The sequence below is a fragment of the Silurus aristotelis genome (assembly GCF_946808225.1).
Source record: "Silurus aristotelis genome assembly, chromosome: 19".
Lineage (NCBI taxonomy): Eukaryota > Metazoa > Chordata > Actinopteri > Siluriformes > Siluridae > Silurus > Silurus aristotelis.
Window position 1 is genome coordinate 6,082,927 of NC_139592.1, and position 22,040 is coordinate 6,104,966.

At 39.5% G+C, this 22,040-nt stretch overlaps 2 protein-coding genes across 3 annotated transcripts; one reads left to right on the forward strand and one right to left on the reverse strand.

Annotated features, from left to right (window-relative positions):
* Nucleotides 1–254: 254 nt before the first annotated feature.
* Nucleotides 255–8,540, forward strand: ikzf4 (IKAROS family zinc finger 4). Of its 2 annotated transcripts, none has more exons than XM_083569520.1 (8): nucleotides 255–394; nucleotides 2,244–2,298; nucleotides 2,390–2,494; nucleotides 2,584–2,877; nucleotides 3,027–3,194; nucleotides 5,163–5,315; nucleotides 5,393–5,524; nucleotides 6,155–8,540. In XM_083569520.1, exons 2-8 carry the CDS (start codon nucleotides 2,259–2,261, stop codon nucleotides 6,940–6,942), a joined length of 1,680 nt encoding a protein of 559 aa, XP_083425646.1. In that variant the 5' UTR covers nucleotides 255–394; nucleotides 2,244–2,258; the 3' UTR covers nucleotides 6,943–8,540. The 2 variants fall into 2 exon arrangements, with proteins under 2 accessions (XP_083425646.1, XP_083425647.1); XM_083569521.1 differs by lacking the exon at nucleotides 255–394 and adding an exon at nucleotides 1,084–1,186.
* A 2,284-nt stretch (nucleotides 8,541–10,824) lies between these two features.
* On the reverse strand, nucleotides 10,825–14,204 carry rps26 (ribosomal protein S26). Its single transcript, XM_083569529.1, has 4 exons — nucleotides 14,074–14,204; nucleotides 11,724–11,901; nucleotides 10,995–11,125; nucleotides 10,825–10,910 (listed from the first exon to the last, which is right to left on the reverse strand). The coding sequence occupies exons 1-4, from the start codon at nucleotides 14,074–14,076 to the stop codon at nucleotides 10,875–10,877; spliced, it is 348 nt and encodes a 115-aa protein (XP_083425655.1). The 5' UTR covers nucleotides 14,077–14,204; the 3' UTR covers nucleotides 10,825–10,874.
* Nucleotides 14,205–22,040: the final 7,836 nt, after the last annotated feature.

Sequence of the window (22,040 nt, forward strand, 5' to 3'; positions counted from 1 at the left end):
AAGCGGGAGAAAATGAATGAATGACTTATACAGAACAAACTTATAAGCATTAAACTTATACCTTCCAACTTCGCTTTTTCCTTCTTCTAAAAAAGAAGGATACATTTTCAATAATCAGCTCTGGACTGCAGTTTATTTTCTTAAACCAGCATAGCATGTAATGCTTTATTCCTCAATATGTACCACGTCTAGCCATTCCTGTCAATTTAACACAAAGTATCGATGCACTCGGTGTAAATCGTACATTCCGGATGGATTAGTCAGGTCTGGATCCCAGCACAGGCCCGGAAGTTGTTTGGGATTTCAGGTAAAAGATCCCGGAGATGCTGCCTTCGCTTGAGAAAACAAACACTGCTCCTGTTATATAAATACAGCAAGGAGAGTCGATCGCCAGGTAAGGAAAATAACTTAGCATCTGCGTGCCATAGTGCTGGTCCACGAAAGGTGACACTGTATGATAATACTAGTTGCCTGCAGTGTGTTTGAGCGAGTTTACGTAGCGGGCTAACGCTAGCTAAGCTAAATGGCATCTGGCGAGTGGTGGCTGCCATAGCAACGCCGACGGGCTCTCGAGAAACATTATCCCGCTTTAGCTTGTCACGTCCAAATCTTGAGCATTTTTCAAGAAATTCATGAGCCTCGCCGTTCGCACACACTAAAATTTTCTACGTTGTCTTTTGTTTAACCAGTTTGAGTATGTCTTCACCTTATTTCTGCTCTGTCGCGTTTTTGTTAGCTCCTTAGCTCCCCAAGCTAGCTGGTTCGGCTCAACCAGACGGGGGGCTGAATCCCAAACGGCTCCCTACTCCCTAAACAAGTGCACTACGTAGGCTACGAAACAACGGCTTCGGCACCGTATGCAGTGCACTTTGCGTCCCTTATGAAGTTGTTTGGATGGTCGCCAGGGTGTCAGCAGCGGCGCTGCAGACGTGACACATGTCACCGGTGTGATTTTCAGCAAAAGTGGGAACAGTTTGGAGCTTTTGCGACCTCTACACGGTTTATTCCTGATTAAACTGCATCCAAGAGCTGAAATTGTTACTCGCTGTGTCTGCTATGTAGATTAACCTGCTTGACACCCCACCATCGCCATGTCCGCGCCCTGGAGTTAACTTCGTGCCTTAAACACACACTGAGTTTTAGTACCCACTTTGTTCTGGGAAAACACTGGGCATTCATCATGCAGGTATACACACTGAATGGGATGCAAGGACACCAGAAGCGCACCCATTCACACACAGGGGCAATTTTATCCTACCTGATCCACTTGTTTATGGTGGCATGTTTATAGGTGTGGGAGGAAACTGGAGAACCTAGACGAAAACCCAGAGTTGGTGAAATCAGAATCAATCAGAATACCTCATTGATCCCATTAGGAAATAATTTGGTTGTAGTTGAGATGTCACACAAGGTTTAGGATCACTGTGAATCGTTTGTGAGGCAACAACATTACCAGCTGTGCCACCTGCTTTAAACACCTGAGACGTCAAATGCATAACTGCTCCACTGAACATCATGTAGCATAAAGAAAAGGATCTGTAATCACCAATAAGTTATTTTGACATCAGATTAGGACAGCAAATTGAATCCATAAACCTACAAACCTGAATTCCATCCTTTGTTTGAGTGTATTGTATTTTTTCCTGTTGTGATATTGCTTTGTTCACTTTATCGGTCTGGAGCTCCTCATAGAATACACTAGTATTCATCACTTTCACATGCTGAGGCACGGTTTTTGTGATGATCTCTCTGTCAGATCATTCAATTGTCACGATTTCTCGCTCATCTTTAGGTTACACCTGATGGGGAGGGCGTCTTTAAATACACCGCGGCTTCTTATTATTTCTCACTCTGCTCTTTGATGGGTCACACGAGAAGGGGGAGCGTCTGCTTCTTTGCGTCTTTTTTAACAAAAATCTTTACAGAAGGCAGAGACTTGTATCAGTGATTAAAAACTGAAGATATTAACAGGCGGTGCGATTCAGGATTTTTAAATGAGGAATCAAAAATCTGGGAAATCATATAGAAAAGCCACAAGGCTTAGTATGAAAGGTTCTTTTTGTTTTAGTTGCTGAGAAGAGACAAATAGATTATAAGGTTAAAAACAACAGAACAATAAGATTTTTGTGTCTTTGAAAGTTTGAGATCAAAATCATATGGGAGAAGTATGATTTTTATAGCTTTATTTTGCTGCTGATAAAAATCACCCCCTCGGATCTCCTGTGGCTTCTTTTCATTTACAGGCAGCTGGTGTAAGAATGAATGCTGACGATTGCAATGGCCGTTCTTACATGTCAGGTATTGCGTGTTCATGTTGATTGTATCTGGTACAGTACTCTGCTCAGTAGCCTCATTTGATTTGTATGTTTTTTGCACGCTTGTTTTGCAGGCAGCGGAGATTCTTCAACAGAGCGGGAGTTTTTCGCAGGGCTAAGGGGACCTACAGTGAGCACTCCTAACAGTCAGCACTCCTCTCCCAGCCGTTCCGTCAGTGGTCCGTACTTGAGCTACAGACTGTTGCACTTGGGTATTGCTTGCAATGAGAATATGTTTGTGTTGAGTTTTATTCTGCTGTCTGTCCAGCAAATTCCATCAAAGTGGAGCTCTACAGCGATGACGAAGCAGGTAGTGCCCCACTTGCAGAGAGAGGAGGAGGAGGAGGAGAGAGGGAGGAAGGATGGAAGCAGGATAAGGGGGACATTGTTGAGGAGGTTGGCGGAGAGGTTGGAGGAGACATGGGTGGAGGAGTACTCGGTCAGGGAGGGAGCGGATCACCTGGACCTATTCGGCTCCCTAACGGGAAACTTAAGTGTGATATATGCGGGATGATCTGCATCGGCCCTAATGTTCTGATGGTGCACAAACGCAGCCATACAGGTGAGTTTCATGCAATTGTTGTAAATATAAATGTATTTATGTCATTGAGTAAAAAAGTATACAGCTGCATTAGTTGGCTATTGCTGTGTTTCTGGTTGCAAGTGCATTATGATTAATCTTGGTGCTTTCGCCGTGTAAATTAACGATAGGTGAGCGGCCATTCCAGTGTAACCAGTGTGGCGCGTCCTTCACACAGAAGGGCAACCTGCTGCGCCACATCAAGCTCCACTCTGGGGAAAAGCCCTTCAAATGTCCCTTCTGCAACTACGCCTGCCGCCGCCGTGACGCTCTCACAGGACACCTCCGCACACACTCCGGTAAGTGAACATGGAGACAAAGCACCAAGAAGTGTTGTAATCTTTGTAAGAATTAGCAGCTCTGCCAGAGGATGGAGTTCTGGAGTTTTTTTTTTTTTTTTTTTTTTTTTTTTTTTTTTAAAAACTGAATAGCAAGTGACCTAGCAGCATGTTCTAGTCATATTGTCATGACATTTAGAAAATTATGAAAACAGGATATCCTGCTCATGCTCTCAAAATGTTGATGCACATCTACCTGGGTTAATGTGAAGCAGGCCAGTTACTTACCGCTATTCTGAATGCCAGGGTTCGGAGAAATGACAGCCAAGTGATATGGTGTTCTCTGAAATGACGCAAATTACTATATATGTCCCAGTGTTTTACGACGTTATTTTGTAAGTCGAGCTTTGTTGATGAGAAATTTCTTGTTACATTCATACATTACGTCACATTATTTACAAGAAGTAGTTTCGTTCTTGAAAAAGTGATCATAGTTCATTGCATTAAACAAAAAAAAGTTTCTTCAGTTTAGTCTCGGACCATATAGTAACTGTAACTAAAATAACTAAAACAGTCAGCTACTGAACAACAATTATACACCTGTGACAAGATACATAGTGAAGATGAAGATATTTTTATTTATTAAAAATGTGAAATATCACATTTACATAAGCGTTTAGACCCACTGTTATGACCCTGGAAATTGAGATCATTTGCATTCTGATTCCACTTCATCTGTGAGAGGTTGATTAAAGGTTAGTTGAAGAGCAGACCTCTGTCTATATCATTCCCACAGCTGCCAGCGTATGTCAAAGCAAAAAGCGAAACTTTAAGCAAGAATTTAAATAAATTTTTCTGCAGACGCCTGAGACAGAATTGTCTTGAGGCAGAGAGTTTTCTGCAGCTTGAAAGTTACCAAGGAACACAGTGGCTTTCATCGTTGTTAAATGAAAGAAGCCTGGAATCACAGAGGCTTTTCCCAGCCAAACCTTTACATTAGTGACAACTGGCCAGGTGATGAGAGAAGCCTGGTTTTCCTGCAGATGTGATTTTTGGCATCTAGCCAAAAGGTTCACTTGTGGCTTCATCAGACCGTAGAATCCTATTTCCAGAGAGTGCTTTAGATACATTTGACAAACTCAAATCAAGTGATCGTGTACATTTTACTGAGGAGTGGCTTCTATCTGGCTACTTTAACACAACAGACTTATTAGTGGAGTGCAGCATGGATGGTTGTCTTTCTGACAGGTTCTCAATTCAATGTTTCCCATTTATTTCTTTCATTAGAATAATTCATAAATATTTTATTGATATTGATAATGAATTAATAAAAAAGAAATTTCAAAAACTCGTTTGCAAAAAAACCCTTTCCTTTTTCTCTCCTCTCCATTCCTTTTGTTTATATGCAACAAAGTAAGTAATATGAAAAGTATATACAATAATAAAGGGTTTCAAAAATATATAGCTGTTCAGATGTTGGTACAAAAATGTAATTTAACTTTTTTTTTTTTTTTTTTTTTTTTTTTTTTTTTTTTTTTTTAAATCCTTCCTCTGCATGAAAAACAAGAGCTTGACACATCTGGACAGTTGGTTTCTCCAAACATTAAGCTGAAAAACTTGTCTCTTGTAAAACTATGCTTCTTGTTTGTTGCATATAAACAAAAGGAATCGAATAATTAATAAATAATTATAAAAAAAAAAAAAAAAAATACTAACTAATTAAAGATGAAAAAGAATTGTTTTATTATTTAAATATTTTTCTCTGCTGGTTTCAAGTCACATAAAAAAGGTTTCTATGTGTAGTATTTTCAGATCTTTTGTACTGAATACATATTCTGCACCTGCATTATATATTCAAAATATTCAGTGCATATATACAATTTGATTAATTAGATATTTGTCTGTAAGCAAGTAGGATTTCATTCTAATTCTATCAGTCTTCAGTACTGTGTCTCTTATCAGCTATTGCCATGTTCTACATTATTACAGTTTCCTCTCCAACTGTGGGGAAGCCCTATAAGTGCAGTTACTGTGGACGCAGCTACAAGCAGCAGAGCACACTTGAGGAACATCGCGAGCGCTGCCACAGCTACCTACAGAGTCTGGATCACCAGCCTGCCCACAGCACGCAGTCTGCACAGGGTAAGACATAATCAACTCCTGATCCTTCTGTATGTGTGAATGCGAGTGTTTGTCTTATTATACAGCCCATTGTGCAGGTGAGGAATGTCGTAACATGGATGTGATGGCTGACCCACTGATCCAGCCCTTGTCAGATAAGATGACCTTCATTGAACGGGTGGCTAACAGCATCACTAAAAGGAAGCGCTCCACACCTCAAAAGTTTCTGGGTAGGCATCTTTTAGTCCATCACTTGTGGGTTTCTAGTAGGCAGGCTATGTCGATCTCTAAACGCAATAATGGCTTCTGCAATATTGATATCACATAAAAAGCCACACTGCAATACCACAATCTACTGTGTAAGCATGAGCATCATGAGGACCCTCCAGCATCCTGATCTGTACTCTTTCTAATGTGTGTTGTGTGGGTGTATTGGCAAATCAAAGCATGCAATCTTACAATATGAATGTTTTTTGGGGGGAAAAAAAGATGAATTCCAGGCTATAACATCATCTAATGTGTTTTTAATATGAAATGAAAATGTGCCGTTGCACTATGCATGAAAAGTGCTAAAAAAAAATTTCTATATAAAGTGTATCATATTGATTATAGCTAGAGGGTGTATTTCTCTTTTTTGATATGATATAATGCACATCCTGATCTGATTAATCATGCAATGTACTAAGTTTTTTTCAAAATTGAAAAGTACTGAGGCTGCCAGGTCCAGAGGTCACACATTTTTTACTTGACTGACAGGAAGGTTCTAATCAAATCAGTTTGTGTTTCCTTTTGTTATGTGAAGGCAGGGACAACAGTTTGATTTGGTGACCCTTCGAATGCCTTATTTTGTGTCTGGGCAGGAGAAAAGCACATGCGACTGAACATGTCCGATGCACCTTATGAGATCAACTCCAGCCCTGAGAAAGAGAGGGATGTGATGGGCTCTCAGGCTGGAAGTGACCCTGCTGCTTTAGCTGTTATGGGAAGCCGCTACCTCCGTACCCCTCGAGGAGGAAGTGAAGAGGTTGAGTCTTCTCACTCCCTGCGCCTTCCTCCTCCTCACCCAGCCTGTGTGTCCGAGTTCACGCCTGTCATCAGCTCCGTATATGGCCACATCACACCTCTAGGCCAGCGGATGAACTGTGCAGGGAGCATCAACATGGTACTGCCTGGCCGAGAGTCAGGTGAGGGCCACGAAGACATGCCCTCGCGGCGCAGTCACGCTGCCTCGCCGAGCAATGGCTGCCAGGACTCCACAGATAACGATAGCATGACAGAGGAGCAAGGCATCGGCCCTGGCACTGCCAATCACCGAGGACGTGAGCGCCACAGTCCTAGTCACGCCAAAGAAACAGAAGTGGAAGGCGAACGAGATAGAGTTGACAGAGGCGTACCTGCTAAGGGGAGCCCTCGTTCTCCACCCTCGTCCAGTTTGGCCGTGCAGGTAGTGGACAGTGAGGGGCGGCCGGTGCGCTCGTTCCGCTGCGAGCACTGTCGCATCTTCTTCCTGGACCATGTCATGTTCACCATCCACATGGGCTGTCATGGCTTCCGTCAGCCTTTTGAATGCAACATCTGCGGCCACCGCAGCCAGGACCGCTACGAGTTCTCCTCGCACATTGTTCGAGGAGAGCACCAAGTGGGCTGAACCACTTGGGAGTAGGGGTGGGAGGGTTGGCACGCAGGCAGGACGGGTATTTCAACGTGGGAAAGATGAAGGTAAGGGACGTACGCTGCTTTCAGATGATACGGAGTCCAGTTTGGTCTGCACCAGATCCGGGGGGGGGGACATACTGAGCACTTGCTTTTATTATTAGTTAACAGCAGGCTTTCAATTTCGAAGGCTAACTGGCATAGGCACACAGGGAGTATTGCCTGTGCCTAAAGAAATCAAATCAACAGGAGTTTGATTAGAGCTGTGGGATGAATCCCAGTCTCTGATTGAACTCCCAAATCAGTTGGCAAGACGCAGCTGTTTTGCTTTAGAAGTGCCTTTCTTCAGTGGGGTTTACCTTTTCTGGGTTAGATAGAGAAACCTGGTGCTTGAGCATGCTGCAGTAGGAGGCAGCGGTCGGCAAAATCTTGCCAGCAGCGTTTCCATACTGCATTTTAAAGGTTTTGATGAGCGTATGAGTTTGTGTGAGTGACCTGAGAGAGTGAAACTAGATCTGCAGCTGTAGTATAGTCAAACGTGTACAGACTTTGTGTTCAGACTCCTTTTATGGTCATTTTTAAGGGTCTGTGGAATTTAAAGGACTCAGGGAGGGCAGAGGGGACTGAAAGAAAGAACTATGAAGTAGCAGCATGAGCTGCAGGGCTCTATAAGACTCAGAGATGGAGAGAGAGAGGAGATCTGTGTGTTAGCCATATAAACGGAGCACACACACACATTGCCTTAAGTAGCTGCTTTATATTAACCCTCCGTTATTTAGCTGAATTGAGTATGCTGTTTAATATTCTGATTTCAGTAGGCACCATAAAATCTGTCTTCATAACTTGGACGGCACATCGCTCATTAGGTGGTTTTAAGAATTAGGCCAGGTCTTACACAGTATATATTTAAAATTGTTCATGTTAAATGTCTCATTCAAATCGAAATCTACTTGATGAAAATATTTTGCCTTAGTTTTGGAGTGTACCGCAGTGGGTAACCTTGGTCCTGCTCAGTTTTTGGACTTGCTGGTTTCCTTTGTGCCTCAGAACTCGATTGTTGTTTTTATCTAGATCGACCTCACCTCAGTGGCGATGATAAAGTTTCAGTACGAAGTCCCCCTTATATCCAGCCTGTGCAACAAACCTGTTGAAACAATTGCTAGCTTTAGTTAATAAGGTACGTTTGTTAGATTTTTGTTTTTTTTGTTGTTTTTTAATGGGCTTAATGCTGCATTCTAGACGAATGCAAACAGGTGTAACAAACCACAGCGCAGCAAACGGAGCCTTAACATGCTGGTGCAGATCAAACGAAGACCCATATTGCATTCTGTGACTCTGATGAACGATAAGGAGGGATGATACCTCGGAGGAGGTTTGCACTTTTCTAACTCTGCTTAAATGTGAGTGTTTTCGCTGGGGTTATCGGGTTGGGTAGGCAGATAGGGAAAGAGTGGGGTGGGTTCTGGTTTGGTGGGGCTCTTCTTTAAGGCTTTAGAAGATCCTACCATACTTAATGGTGACTGAGCTTTGGAACATATTCTTTTGCTTTCTGAAATTGCTCGATTGCACTGATTTCTGATAAAAATAAATAAATTAATAAAAGCTATTTAGGGAAAATAAGTACAAATTTGATACTATGTAGGTTATAAAGACAAACAGTGTGTTGTTTTTAAAAGTTCTATAAATACTATTTTCCTAATGAAAGGAATTGTCACAAAAGGGTTTCAGAGCAGAAATTTCTCCTCTTGTTGTAAAATCGGTGCTTGGTTGTTCGTGTGGCTTCTGCCCCTCAATATTGGCCTTGTATCCTATACGCTTGTCCTGTGTAAACATGTCACGTATGAATTAACGTTATCAAGGTACACTTCACTCCCAAAGGCGACAGATTGCTGTGTGACAGGAGGACAAACTATTATTGCAGAATTATGTACCGTCCTGCCAAGTGGCCTGTTTTAAATCCTTTCTTGCACAAAGTGAGATAAAGCACCAATGAACAAATTTTAAGTATATCAAAAACCTTGTCGTCTGAGGCTCTTTCGGGTACCGTCTTTTCAATCACGGACAGTGCTTATAAGGATACTTGGGTGTTGTAGCATGTTTGTCACTTGCGTTTGTGAAGATGGTCAGCTATTTCCCAAACTTGCTTATGTGTGATCCCCCGATCTAGTGTTAGACTTCCTGCTATCTGAAATGCATCCAGAGACCTTGTAATCTTAATGAGCGTTTGGATCCATGCCAGTGAAAGCCTCCAGAGTGAACAAGTTCAGAAGTAGACTCTAAACGAGACCAAAACCAGTATTTAACAAAGTCAAATAGCTTTGCACCCTTCATAGCTGAAGAAAATTCATCCTCCTCCTACCAAACGTAAAAAAAAATGTACTTGAAGATATTTAAGAAACGAAAATATCAAATATATGATACTTAACAATGCACTTAACGGTTGAAATGAATTTATGTAAATAAGTACATGGTATGTATGAGTGAGAAGGTAGCATGTGTGCTTATTTTGTTTTTGCTGGAAATCTGGAACTGTTCAGCTTGTATATCGGCTGCAGATTCCCCCCATGAGCGTTCCTCCACCACAGCCTCTGTTTGTTTTTCTTTTCCCCGAAAAGTTTCTTTCCCCGACCCTTGTGTGTGATGAACTTTAAATGAATATTTTTTAAACGAACTGTGAAGCAACCATCACAAGCAAGTGCGAGTGTGAGAGCATTTTTGTGAGGCAGGGATTACGCTCCCTTTCATACTTACAGGCTTTCTCCTGGGCTCAATGTTTTTAAAGGCTTTGTGAAAAAAAAATGTATATGACAAAGAAAAAACTCTTTACCTCAAATTTGTTAAAAATAAAAAAACTGCCTCATGTTCTTTAAAAAAAAAAAAAAAAAAAAAAAAAAGGTGTGTTGGTTTTAAGAGGTGTTGTTTGGTTTTGTTTTTAAGGAGTGACCCAGCATTCAGTTGAAGTAATTTTTCATGTCCAATAAAGTAATGTTTGTCGTATCTCCTGGCCATGTAAACATCTCAGCTATTGTTTTCCACTATGCCTTTTGGTGTGTTGTGATCTGTTCTCCAGGAAATACGGGGAAAAGCGTAAAATAACTGAAATGCACAAGAAAAGCAATTCAAGATTATACAAGATTACAACCCAAGATTCTCAGAATACTCTCACCAGATATGAGAGTAATGATCACTATTTTTTTTCACTTTCTATACACCCCTGAAAAAACAACACCTCGGCAACACTCAATACTTTACACTGCCTAATGCTGGATTTGTTCCATCTTAAAACTGCATTGAGTGGAAATGTTAATGGGAAATTGTTTGTTTGATAAGGAAAAGCATGTCTTATGATGGGGGTTGAAATGGTTTCTTTAATGATTTTAGCTTTAAACCAATGCATCCAAACCTTGACCCTTACATTATAAGTGTTCTTGAGTAGCTCCACCTTCCCCCAACTAAAGGTTTTTCCTCATTTTTGCATCTCACAAACTGCTCACAGTAGTATAGCCCCCACCCTAATGCATATCAACATGTGTTTATATATAAATATTTATAAAACACTGGTGTACATCCTACACTTAGAATTAACCTGTTTTTATCATCTATTAATGGGCATAAAGTATTAATTTGTACATTAAGTACATCAATTAGATTTAAGATATAAATATAAACCTTGTATGTTTAAATCCAGTGCACACTTTTAAAGACAAGATAAAAAGTATTTGGGATTATGGTTCTAGGATTTCACTATAAAGTAGTAATTGGTGTTACATTACACACCAGGACAAACTGCTTTCCACAAAGTGACCTCAAGAACCAAACGCAAATCAAACATTTTCTTCAACCGAAAAATAAACAATCCACCAGGTGTCACAGGGGCGAGGGGGTATATTATTTATTTACGTACAAACATCAACAAAATGCTCCACTTCACATTGGTTTAGCAGGAACTCTTGGGGGAGCACCCTAAAGAAAAACAAAAATGAGCAGTGTGAAGTCAGTGCACTTGCTAATTGTGAACATCATTAACATGAACCGGATAAAACTTACAGCGGGTCTGAAGCGAGGAGGTGGCGTGCGGTCCTTCCTGGCCTCACGTGATCGGTTCCTCACCACTTTGCTGTGGATGGCACAGCTCACGCAGTAATGAAGCTTAACGTACAGCTTCGGCAACACGTAAGCTGGTGAAGACAGAGGGGGTGGTGGCTTGCTCAGAATTATTTTCAATCAATAATATATTTAACACCTTAGTGTCATGGGTGGTATGACAAAAATAGCGTCCTTCTCAATAGGGCAGATGTAATATGATTTCTAGGTTTGCTCCAAATAACAGCAAATGTTTCAAGATCAACAAAACATAAAACATTGAATACACAGATAAAATTTTGGTGCATTAGAATAAGAAGGCAACCTGAAAGAATGTGGACATGGCATGCGTCAGAATACAGCCTTCATAAATAACAGTTTACATTCCAGACACACCCTTTATCAGCCAATCAGCTTCTTGCGATTCGCTGCGAATAATACATGGCAGACAAGTCTGACTACATTATTAATTATTTCAAATTGACCAGCCTGACACTGAAGGTAAAATGGGACAGATTATGGAAAGCATGTTAAGCAAATACACACAGCATAAACTATTTACTAGATCAACTATTTCATGCAACAGAAACACTTTCCAGGATTATTCCATCAGTCCTAAAAAAAAAATAAATATATATATTTTTTTATTTTTTTAAATCAAATAGCTCTGGTGTACATCACAACTCTACACACCATCGAACACACTGGCCTCAGAGATGTCCCTCACAGCAGCTGCCTCGACAATGTTCCGGATGACGAACTTCTTAATGGCCTTGTCTTTGGGCACGCAGCGAGCACAGTTGGTGCAGCGAATGGGCTGAACATGGCCACGGCCCTTCTTAGCACGCCCGTTGTTCCTCCTTTTCTTGGTCTGGGGAAACAAATGGACTGTTACCTATGCTAGAAGCGTTGAAGGACAAAAGCTTTCAGAGCTTTTTTTTAGTTTGGTTTTAACTTTGTGTTGTGCCAGTTACTATATAATCCCTTGCAGTTAGTTCTGATTGGCCACCATGTGACAAACTAATTACTAAATAAGACAGAGAGACATGCAGTCAGAAGACACAGGTAAGACAGTGGCTAACCTGTTATCTTCCAATAAAAAATATTAATGAAATGTTTTCTTTTTTATTATTTCCCTTTGATCTGCATTGTAAATGCGATTTCTCAATGATTTGGTTCATTTTGTCCAAATCTGAAGAGTTCGAATGTAATTCCCGCCAAAGCACGAAGAGCTTTTCCTCACCTCAGATTGCATGATCCCATTCAAACTGAATTTGGTGTGGACTGAGCATGTGCCTGTGATTATTGGTGTAAATATCACCAATATACTATTTGTAGACTTTTATTTGCATGTCATCACCTTCCACAGTGTAGGTAACGTATCACAGATCTGCGTAAAATATATTTAGGTTTGTTGCAATCAATAAAACTACAATAAAAAAACAAGGGCAGCCATTACCCCCTGACACAAGTATGAGGGCATGCCAGAGCCCATGTACTAATGACTCTCCCTCCCATTCCTTCTACCATTAGCTGACTCTTTAAAAAAAAAATAATTATAATATATTAAAATCTGTTGGTAGAAGGAAATTGCCTGCAAATATTTGCACGACAGTTGCAACTCCTACTTGTAGTAAAGTAACAATGTCTGTGTCCAGAAGCATGTAAAAAAGTAAGACTGCAATGTGTATTTTTATTTGTGCTGAATGAGTAATACTTGGCAACAAGCACAGCTTGAAAATTATTAATGGGTTCTTTCTTGGTTTATCCCACATCTTTCCACCAAGTGATCATGAAAATTCGGGCTTCGATCCTATTCACAGATGAAAAACACACCAAAAACCAGGGCTTAATACAATCAAATAAGTTTTGCGCGCATAAAGAATGGGATATTAAACAGGAATAACAACGCTGCCTATCATAAGAATCTCTGGGGTTCATAAATATGGCTCTGTGTGTCCAGTGCCTCAGTCGCCCTTGACCTCACTGATAACAATACCGTGGGTTTTGAGTTCTTAATTCAGATTGATCAGACGGTGTTGCACCATGCACTCTCAGATCTTCTAGCACTGCTCCACTAATCCCACCTGCTCTCAGGGTAAGATGTACAGTAGGGTATACATCAAGACATCTATTCTGAAACCAATGTGGTAGAATGAACTTCCCCTCGATGTCCCAAACGATCGGTTAAGTCCAACCTCTTCCTAAAACACTTTGACTTGCATTTATTTTCACCCATTTGTTTTAGGTCTTCAGGTTAAAATAAAGTGTGAGAGTTTTATTCTAATGGTACCCCAAGTGTGTATCCTGGACAACCAGTGTTGATTAGACGTCAGAACACGTTTGTACGTCGCTTTGGATAAGGGCGTCTGCTAAATGACGCGTATTCTTCTTCTTCTTCCGGCATCTACCATTAGGGGTCGCCAAAGCGGATCATCCTTCTCTGTTCTCTACATCTGCCTCGTAAATGTACAAAAATAAATAGAAAATTTGACGAAAATTATTAAGGGTAAAATTTTCTTTCAGTAAATGAACATCTATGGAAGGAGTCTCCAGCTTTCGTACACTTTCAGGTTTTGCAGAAAAATAAGAAGTGTTTGTCAACCAGATACAGTACAAGTGGTGCAGTGGACTCCGGGTTTTCATCAATTTGCACAAAAAGCGATCTTCATGTCCATTAGTATGTCCTCGTTCTCGTTCTCTCTCTCTCTCTCTCTCTCTCTCGCTCTCTCTCTCTCTCTCTCTCTCTCTCTGTGTCTGTCTGTCTGTCATAATCTGAGATATGAATTAAAGAGTGCGTTAAACCGTTAATCTGTGACTCCCTGAATAATCCGGGTCATGCCGAACACAACCTTCCGGTCACATAATAGAAACAGCTAGCTTAGTTTACTGTTATTAACCGCTCCATCATACACCCCAGTTACAGTCTCATGCTTTAAAACATAATTTCGGACCTCATCCCCAGCTTCTCAAACAAGCACAAATCCCTTCAAACCGGTTCGGATATTTCCGAACTGATTCTGCACGGAAAATACACACTCACCATCTTGATTTCAGTGGCACGCAAGAGACCCGGAAGCGATATCCCGTAGCTAATAAAACCGGTGTGATGTCTTATCTTGCATCCTGTAAAAATCTTACATTCCAAGGACCCCTTTGGTTGCTGCCCTCTCCGCCTGACTACAAATCATACAAACGGCACGTAATAACTGCACCGACAAAATTATTTTTAAATATATAACCAGAAATAAATATATATTTCGCTATCTTTCGTTGGGTCATCTTTTTTTTAATACATTAAGACCCAACAGGAAGTTCTTGATAAATAGCTTGGTTAATGAGTAATGTGTTTTATGAACATGGTTTAAAAATATATTTAATTGCCACTGAAACCACGCCTATTGACGCTTTAAAACAATAACTAAAAAAAGATTAACTAAAGAAAAAGAAACTGTCCTCGGAATAATCTAAAGAGATTGCGAGTCCAAAAACAATTTTTTAAATGAAATGTATTTTCTAAACATGAACACTAGATGGTAGTAAAACCATGTTTGTGATGAAATAATGACAGCGTTAATCATTAACAGGATGGAGTCAAAATCAGAGATGAAATCAGAAATCCGCGAATTTTGTTATACGAGGACATTTTATTACTTCGACACTCTTTGATACCATTTTATTGGGAATGCTGTGACGGGAATTCCGGCTCTTTTCTGTTAGTTGACTCAACAAAAGAGCCGGCTCATTGATTTTAGTAAGTTTGTATGTACCGGACAGAAGATGTTTTATATTCTTTTTGATATTTAGTCGACAAAATTCTATTTGCCTTTGAATTAAAAGCAAGTAAAATCTTTGCTCTGCGTCACAAACCGAAAAAAAAGAAACAATATAGGAGTCGACTCTTACATTAAAGAATCGACTCAAAAGTCATATTAAGGGTGGTTTACTTCAGGTGATTTTGCAGCTTCATCACGCAAACCAAACCTGATCAATAACTGGTGAGATGTTGAAACGGTTATGTCCAATTCGGAAATCAATAAACTGTGCAGTAAATAACATGCAAAACAAAAATGCCAGTTATGTATCTGAAATAATAGCCGATCCTTACAAAGTGTCTAATATTTTGTAAGACCTTTCGGGTCTAGCAAACAATTAGACACTGATTTTTTTCTTTTCTTTCGGGTCTGTCTGATCCATGAAGCAACTCAAGAACTTTGAGGATGTATTTGGACTGTAATTAATATCAACTTCAATAGCTCAGGACTTTAATTTGCATGAACAGTTCTGCATTTAAGCCCCCATCATTGAACAGTACACCTCAACAATGATAGCCCTGTAATAAATGGATATTTGATGCCACCTAGATGAGATTGGGTCCCTGTTTGGATCTGGTTCCTCTCATGGTTTCTTCCTCATAACGTCTAAGGAAGTTTTCCTTTGCCACAGTCACCACTGAATCATTTATTAGGCACACACTTATAGGCACTGGACTTATCAATTCCAACTTTATAACCTCGTTATCTCTCTAAAAGCTGCTTTGGGACAATGTTGTTATTATTGTAAAAAGTGTTATACAAATTGTTTTGAACTGATTTGAATGAGCCAAATCCGGTATATTTGCGTACATATTAGTGGTGCTTAGTCATACATGTTGAATTCTTGAGTCTCATTAGTCAGAATGACTGATTTATTTTCCATAACAGAAACTCTGGCAATTGTGTCTGACTACAAGAACAAATCACTAATTTTATATGAATAAACTAGTTTTAATAACTTATAATTAATATAACTACATAACTATATAAAATATAACAGGGCAGCTCCGAGTGTTTCATTCCACATGAATAAAAGCAAGACAGATTTGACATGACATGACCAGACAGTATGACTGCACAGTATGGACAAATAAATTCAACAATAAATCTTTTTATTACAAAAAAAGAAAATTATTTAGTTATCTGAGTAAATTAGTCTCCCACAAACTGAGGTAGCAGTTCTTCAGCACGATAATGTAGAAGAATCATTACAGTTTTATCATTGGAGCTTTAATCCAATTTTGGTTTGATGCCACAGAGATCTAAAAAAATATATAAATATTAAAGATAACTGATGCTGTAGGATGTTTTTGGTAAAAAAAAAAAAATATATATATATATATATATATATATATATATATATATATATATATATATATATATATATATATATATATATATGAAAAATCGTTTAATTTTATGTATGTATAGAAAAAAAATGCTTAAGGAATCATAGGCTGAAAGGTTCTTGTATGGCATCTGGTTTTTAGATTGAAAGGTGGGAAGGTTGTATGAAAAATGTAAATTGTGTAGGACAAGATTCAAGCAAATCAAATCTAAAAGAGGCATGGAAATGATGTGCTGTGTGAACGAACACTCTGGAAGTCTGTACACTGCGATGAGCAAGCGAGTGACTGGGACAAGTTGAGGTAAGTCTTTTGTGTGTGTGTGTGTGTGTGTGTGTTTGTGCATACATCCACAGACGAGAATGTTTCTTTTTATATATACTAATTGGATATGAGACTTCTGTGATGGGTTGTCAGCATGCAGGTGCCGGAGGAAACTTCTTAACTGGCTTGGTTCAGCTTCCAGATGCTGAAAGGTTCATGGCTGGGACAACACATGTTGAAAAGATACTTGCAATCAAATTCCCATCCACTCATGTACTACTCATGCTGAGTTAATGTGTAGTTGTGGTACCAGTCCTTCCACCCCCTGCAGTAGTCAGCTCATTCTCACCGAGGTTAGTCACTTCACCATGGATAAAATGTGTAATTGCTCCAAGCCGTATGATTATGCTGTCAGTGTCATTTCAGCTTCAGTGTCAGGCAGTAGCACTGCAGTGAACGATGTGGTGTGATAGACACTCACACCCACACACACATGCATACACAGAAAGAAAAGGAAAGCGATGGTGACATGGGAATGTGTCAGTGTTCCTGTAAGCCACTCTGCTCCTAAAGTGCAGCAAATAAACATTCTTCTGCTTGTGTGTCACAGTTGAGAACTCGCCCACTGTGCTGTAAAAACAGGCAATAATTAAAACCAAAACACACAGCACTGTTTTCCCTTGTGTTCAACTTTCTTTTGTTGCATGAAATACATTAAGTCAAAGGCGACCCATTTTGATCTTCTCCTAATACCTGGGCACAGAAAATCATTCCACCACAATTTGTTCAGTTGAAAGATTTCTGATACAACAGCCAGGAATAGTGAAGTCAGCAAACTGTGCTGGGAGTTAAATTGTGTCCCTTGATCAAGATGATCTACACCAACCAGCCATAATTATATGACAACCGATCAGGCATAACATTATGACCATCTGCCTAATATTGTGTTGGTCTTCATTTTGCTGCCGAAACAGTCCTGATCTCTTGAACATTAACAACATTAACTTCTTCAGCAATTTGACCTATAGTAGCTTGTCTGTTGGGTCGGACCACATGGATCAGCCTTCACTCCCTATGTGTATCAATGATCCTCTGCCGCCCATGACCCTGTCGCCGGTTCACCACTGTTCCTTCCTTGGACCACTTTTGATAGATACTGACCACTGCAGACCAGGAACATCCCACAAGAGCTGCAGTTTTGAAGATGCTCTGACCAAGACTTCTAGCTATCACAATTTGGCTTTCATCAAACTCGCTATTTGCACTATTACTGAGAGAATCAAATGTTGAATCACCGATCCATTACTGCAAGAGAGCAAAAATTGACCATACTGTCTCTTTTGTCAATCACAATGACACCAAGAAAGCAGGTATTGCTTTCCTCTGTGTGTGTTGTACATGTTACCCTTCACTCTTACATGTTGATCATGGAGAGATGGCTGGTGGGTTTAGGTCACTATCCAGTATCACCCAAAGAAGGATGGGCTCCCTTTTGAGCCTAGTTCCTCTCAAAACATCCTTGTCACTGTCACCAAAGGGCAGAGAAGAGGCTTCATGCCTGTCTTTGTTGTATCTTGTCGTATGGATTTAGATGAGGATTTAGGATTATTGTCACATCACAGTTTACACAGGGATCAAATGATAAAAGGCGAGTGACAATAGAAGAAGTATAAGGAATAAAATGAAAAATAGTATTGTAGAGTATTGAGGAGAATAGTGACTAATAGTGAGTATTGAAGAGAACAGTAATCAGATATGCATTGCTAGATAATGTATGCATTGCAATTAGGGTGTAAGTATAAAGCGTAGTAGTGAAGTAGGGCTTATACACTACACTATATGAGAATTTGGCTGAACTCAAAAATCGCTAAAGCCTCGAAGGTAATGTGGTGAAAAACAGGATTTAATGACTGCACAAATCACCTGCTATGATTTAAAGATGTCAGTGTTGCAAACCATCACACTGTCCAGATGAAAACTCACCATGTGATAAGCAGATTGACTCCAAGTTCTCTTTCATGCAACTCATCGTCTGTGATGAATAATGACATAACCTACTTTTTGGGCTTTGTTTAGCTGCTAAAACTACTGACTACAATCAGGAGCTGAATAAATATTTAAACTTGTCTAAACCTATAAAAAGATGAAAGATAACTTACATAAAGACGTGTATGTGTGTGTGACAGATTGAGAGAGAGAGAGAGAGAGAGTGAGAGAGAGTTTTAATACTAAAAAGCACCAGTCAGTACCAAGTTCACTTTTTCAAACCATCACTCTGCAGTAGCTCAGTGTTTGTGACAGTTTATTTGATGAACAAAATCTAACACGACCGCCATACAGCATAAAGACGTCTTAAAATAAACTTGCACCATTCGTACACAAGTGACAGGTTTATTCGAAAAGAAACAGTAAAAAGAAAACAAACGAAAGCCTGTGATTGACACGTTACGTTTTGTAAACCTCTTCCAAAAATGAGTGCTACATTTGGTAGTTTTGTAGTGTTTGGATATTTTTTTGTATTGTTCTTCATGTTGGTAATGAATATAAGTTGTATGTTGTGTCTGTTCTCTCCAATATGGTGTGTTATAATGTAAGAAAACTGTGGTTTTATATATTACATGTTATGTAAACCTAGTCTACTTAGTCAGTTTCTGTTTGGCACTCTTATGAACATTCTATATCGAGTTAACCCTGCTCCTGTGATACCAGTGATCCTGTTCCACCTGCCCGATTCATACTGACGCCCTACCTCTGGACTGAGTTCTCTTTAGTTGGAGACCACTCTGTGCAGCTGAGAATGACTCTACATGAATCTTTTACATACTACGGAAGGTCAAACTCAAAAACATGCGAATTAATGAATTAATATAAGCAGTCTACTACAATAGCTCAGGAGTGCAGTAGTCATAAAACTTTTGCATTTAAGTGTCCATAAGTAAACACCTCAACAATGATGGAACAATAATGAATGGACATTTGGTGTTACTCAGAAGAGGATTGCTTTTTGATTCTGGTTACTCCAAAGGTTTCTTCCTTATAGCATCTCCGGTAGTTTTTCCTAGAGACTTATTTATGTGGTAATCATTTATAGTTGCGTTCTGTAAAGCTGCTTTGGGATTATGTCTATTGTTGAATGTGCTATACAAATAATATTTAATTTCGTTAAATACTGTCCGTTGTGTCCTGTCTGACTGTATATTGATTTTTTTTTAATCTTATAGAAGATGTAGAAAATGCTTTAGCGGATGGTCGCCACAAAAGCATGCAATTCTGGTGGAACTTTTTGTTAATAGTTGATCATATATAATTTTTGGAATGAGACTCTACTTTCAATGCTTTGTAAGGGGGGAAAGTGTTCGGGATAGACTATACTGTACTTTTTTAGAGTCTTCATAATATAAGAAATTGTGTGGTTTTTTTTTTGTTGTTTTATTCAAGAAAATAAAAATGGCAATAATGTATGTGATAATAGGAACTAAATTGTGTTGTGGATATTACATAAACATCACATAAAATGTAACTATATATATATATATATATATAGTACAGATCAAAAGTTTGGACACACCTTCTCATTCAAAGAGTTTTCTTTATTTTCATGACTATGAAAATTGTAGATTCACACTGAAGGCATCAAAACTATGAATTAACACATGTGGAATTATATATGGAATTATATACATAACAAAAAATTGTGAAACAACTGAAAAATGTCATATTCTAGGTTCTTCAAAGTAGCCACCTTTTGCTTTGATTACTGCTTTGCACACTCTTGGCATTCTCTTGATGAGCTTCAAGAGGTAGTCACCTGAAATAGTCTTCCAACAGTCTTGAAGGAGTTCCCCGAGAGATGCTTGGCACTTGTTGGCCCTTTTGCCTTCACTCTGCTGTCCAGCTCACCCCTAAACCATCTCGATTCAGGTCCGGTGACTTCATCTGGCGCAGCACCCCATCACTCTCCTTCTTGGTCAAATAGCCCTTGATGCCTTCAGTGTGACTCTACAATTTTCATAGTCATGAAAATAAAGAAAACTCTTTGAATGAGAAGGCGTGTCCAAACTTTTGGTCTGTACTGTATATATATATATATATATATATATATATATATATATATATATATATATATATATATATATATATATATATATATATAAAATCTAAATACACAATTATTCATTTATTATGAATTAAAAAATAATTCCATTCAGGGTGGTAAGGGCGTACAACATTGTCAGAACATTGTATCACATCATCTTGGCCTGGATTATTTTCAGCATGGTGTGTTTTTTATTTTTCAGCAAAATTATGCCACAAGTCCAGAGACACCTTCACACACACTAATGCAAAAAGACCAAGTGCTTTACACTGGGTTTATCCAGGGAAGTTGTGCCGTGTTAGGGTAGTGTTTATGCAGTGGTCCTCAGGGTGTTGAGGCTAAACCACAGACGTCAGCATGGTCGCTCGGTGTGGTCCAGCGGTCTGTCCACATCCCCCACTCATTCCCTAAGCACAGCGAGCACATCCACAAGAAAGCAACAGTTTTGAGATTTTCTGGACTTGTATAAGGAATGAGAATTTTCTTTGTTGAACTCTCTCACACTGATTTTAAAACTCCTTTTAGTATCATTAATCAGAGACATGCAACATGACAATAAAAAGTTTTATTTTGTGAGTTTAAAGTCATATGAATGTGGAAAATGTTTTATGGCTTTTTTTTTAGCTTTGAATTCTCTAATGGTCACCATAATCATTAAAACAACTTTAAACAACTCTTTTGCCACAATTACGCTTGGGATTTTCCTTAACTGCTCATTTTTATAATTATCAAAATAACTCAATAGTATTATTTCAAGGATAAAGAGTAAATATTATAGAGATCGAAAATGCTAAATTGTTTACTTGGCTGATTTATTAATTTGGTTTAATAACAAAATAAATAAAACATGATATGCATTTTCCACTTGACACGTTAAATGGCATTTTAAATACATTGTCATGCCTACTGTGTTCCTCAGTAGCATGGCGGAGAGTCTGAGAGAATGATGGAGATGTTACAAGGGCATAGCCATTGTGCAGTGTGGTGGCAGTTTCTTTGGAGCCACCATCTGCTGAGAGGGTCAGGCAGTCTGTAGAGTTCAGCTCTCCTGGACCCGGCCTATTGCCCAGCTGCTGTGCCTAGGCACTCCCCAACCCACGCACCACAGCACTTCCACACCTCCCAATTATCACTGCCTCACAAATTATACATAACATAATCCAAAGCGCACTGTGCCCCTGAAACCCCTCTCGTCAAAGGGGTGAAACCACAGAGCGTCAGGATTTTGCGTCTCACTGCCTCCAGGCTTTTCCTTTCCCGCAGGCCTTGGGAGGAAACACCAGCTCTGCTAAAACCGACTTCGCCACACTTCTGATCAGCCCTCTCCGACCGCTGCACAGCGTGTGTTATTTAGTGTGGTGACACAAAATGTGGTTACATTCCACACACCCTGTTTGGCCCATTTCTACCCGGCAGCCCCTCAACTCCTGTGACGACCTAATGCCTCGCTAGGGAAAACAATCTTTCAGGGTTTTAAAGGAATTTTAAT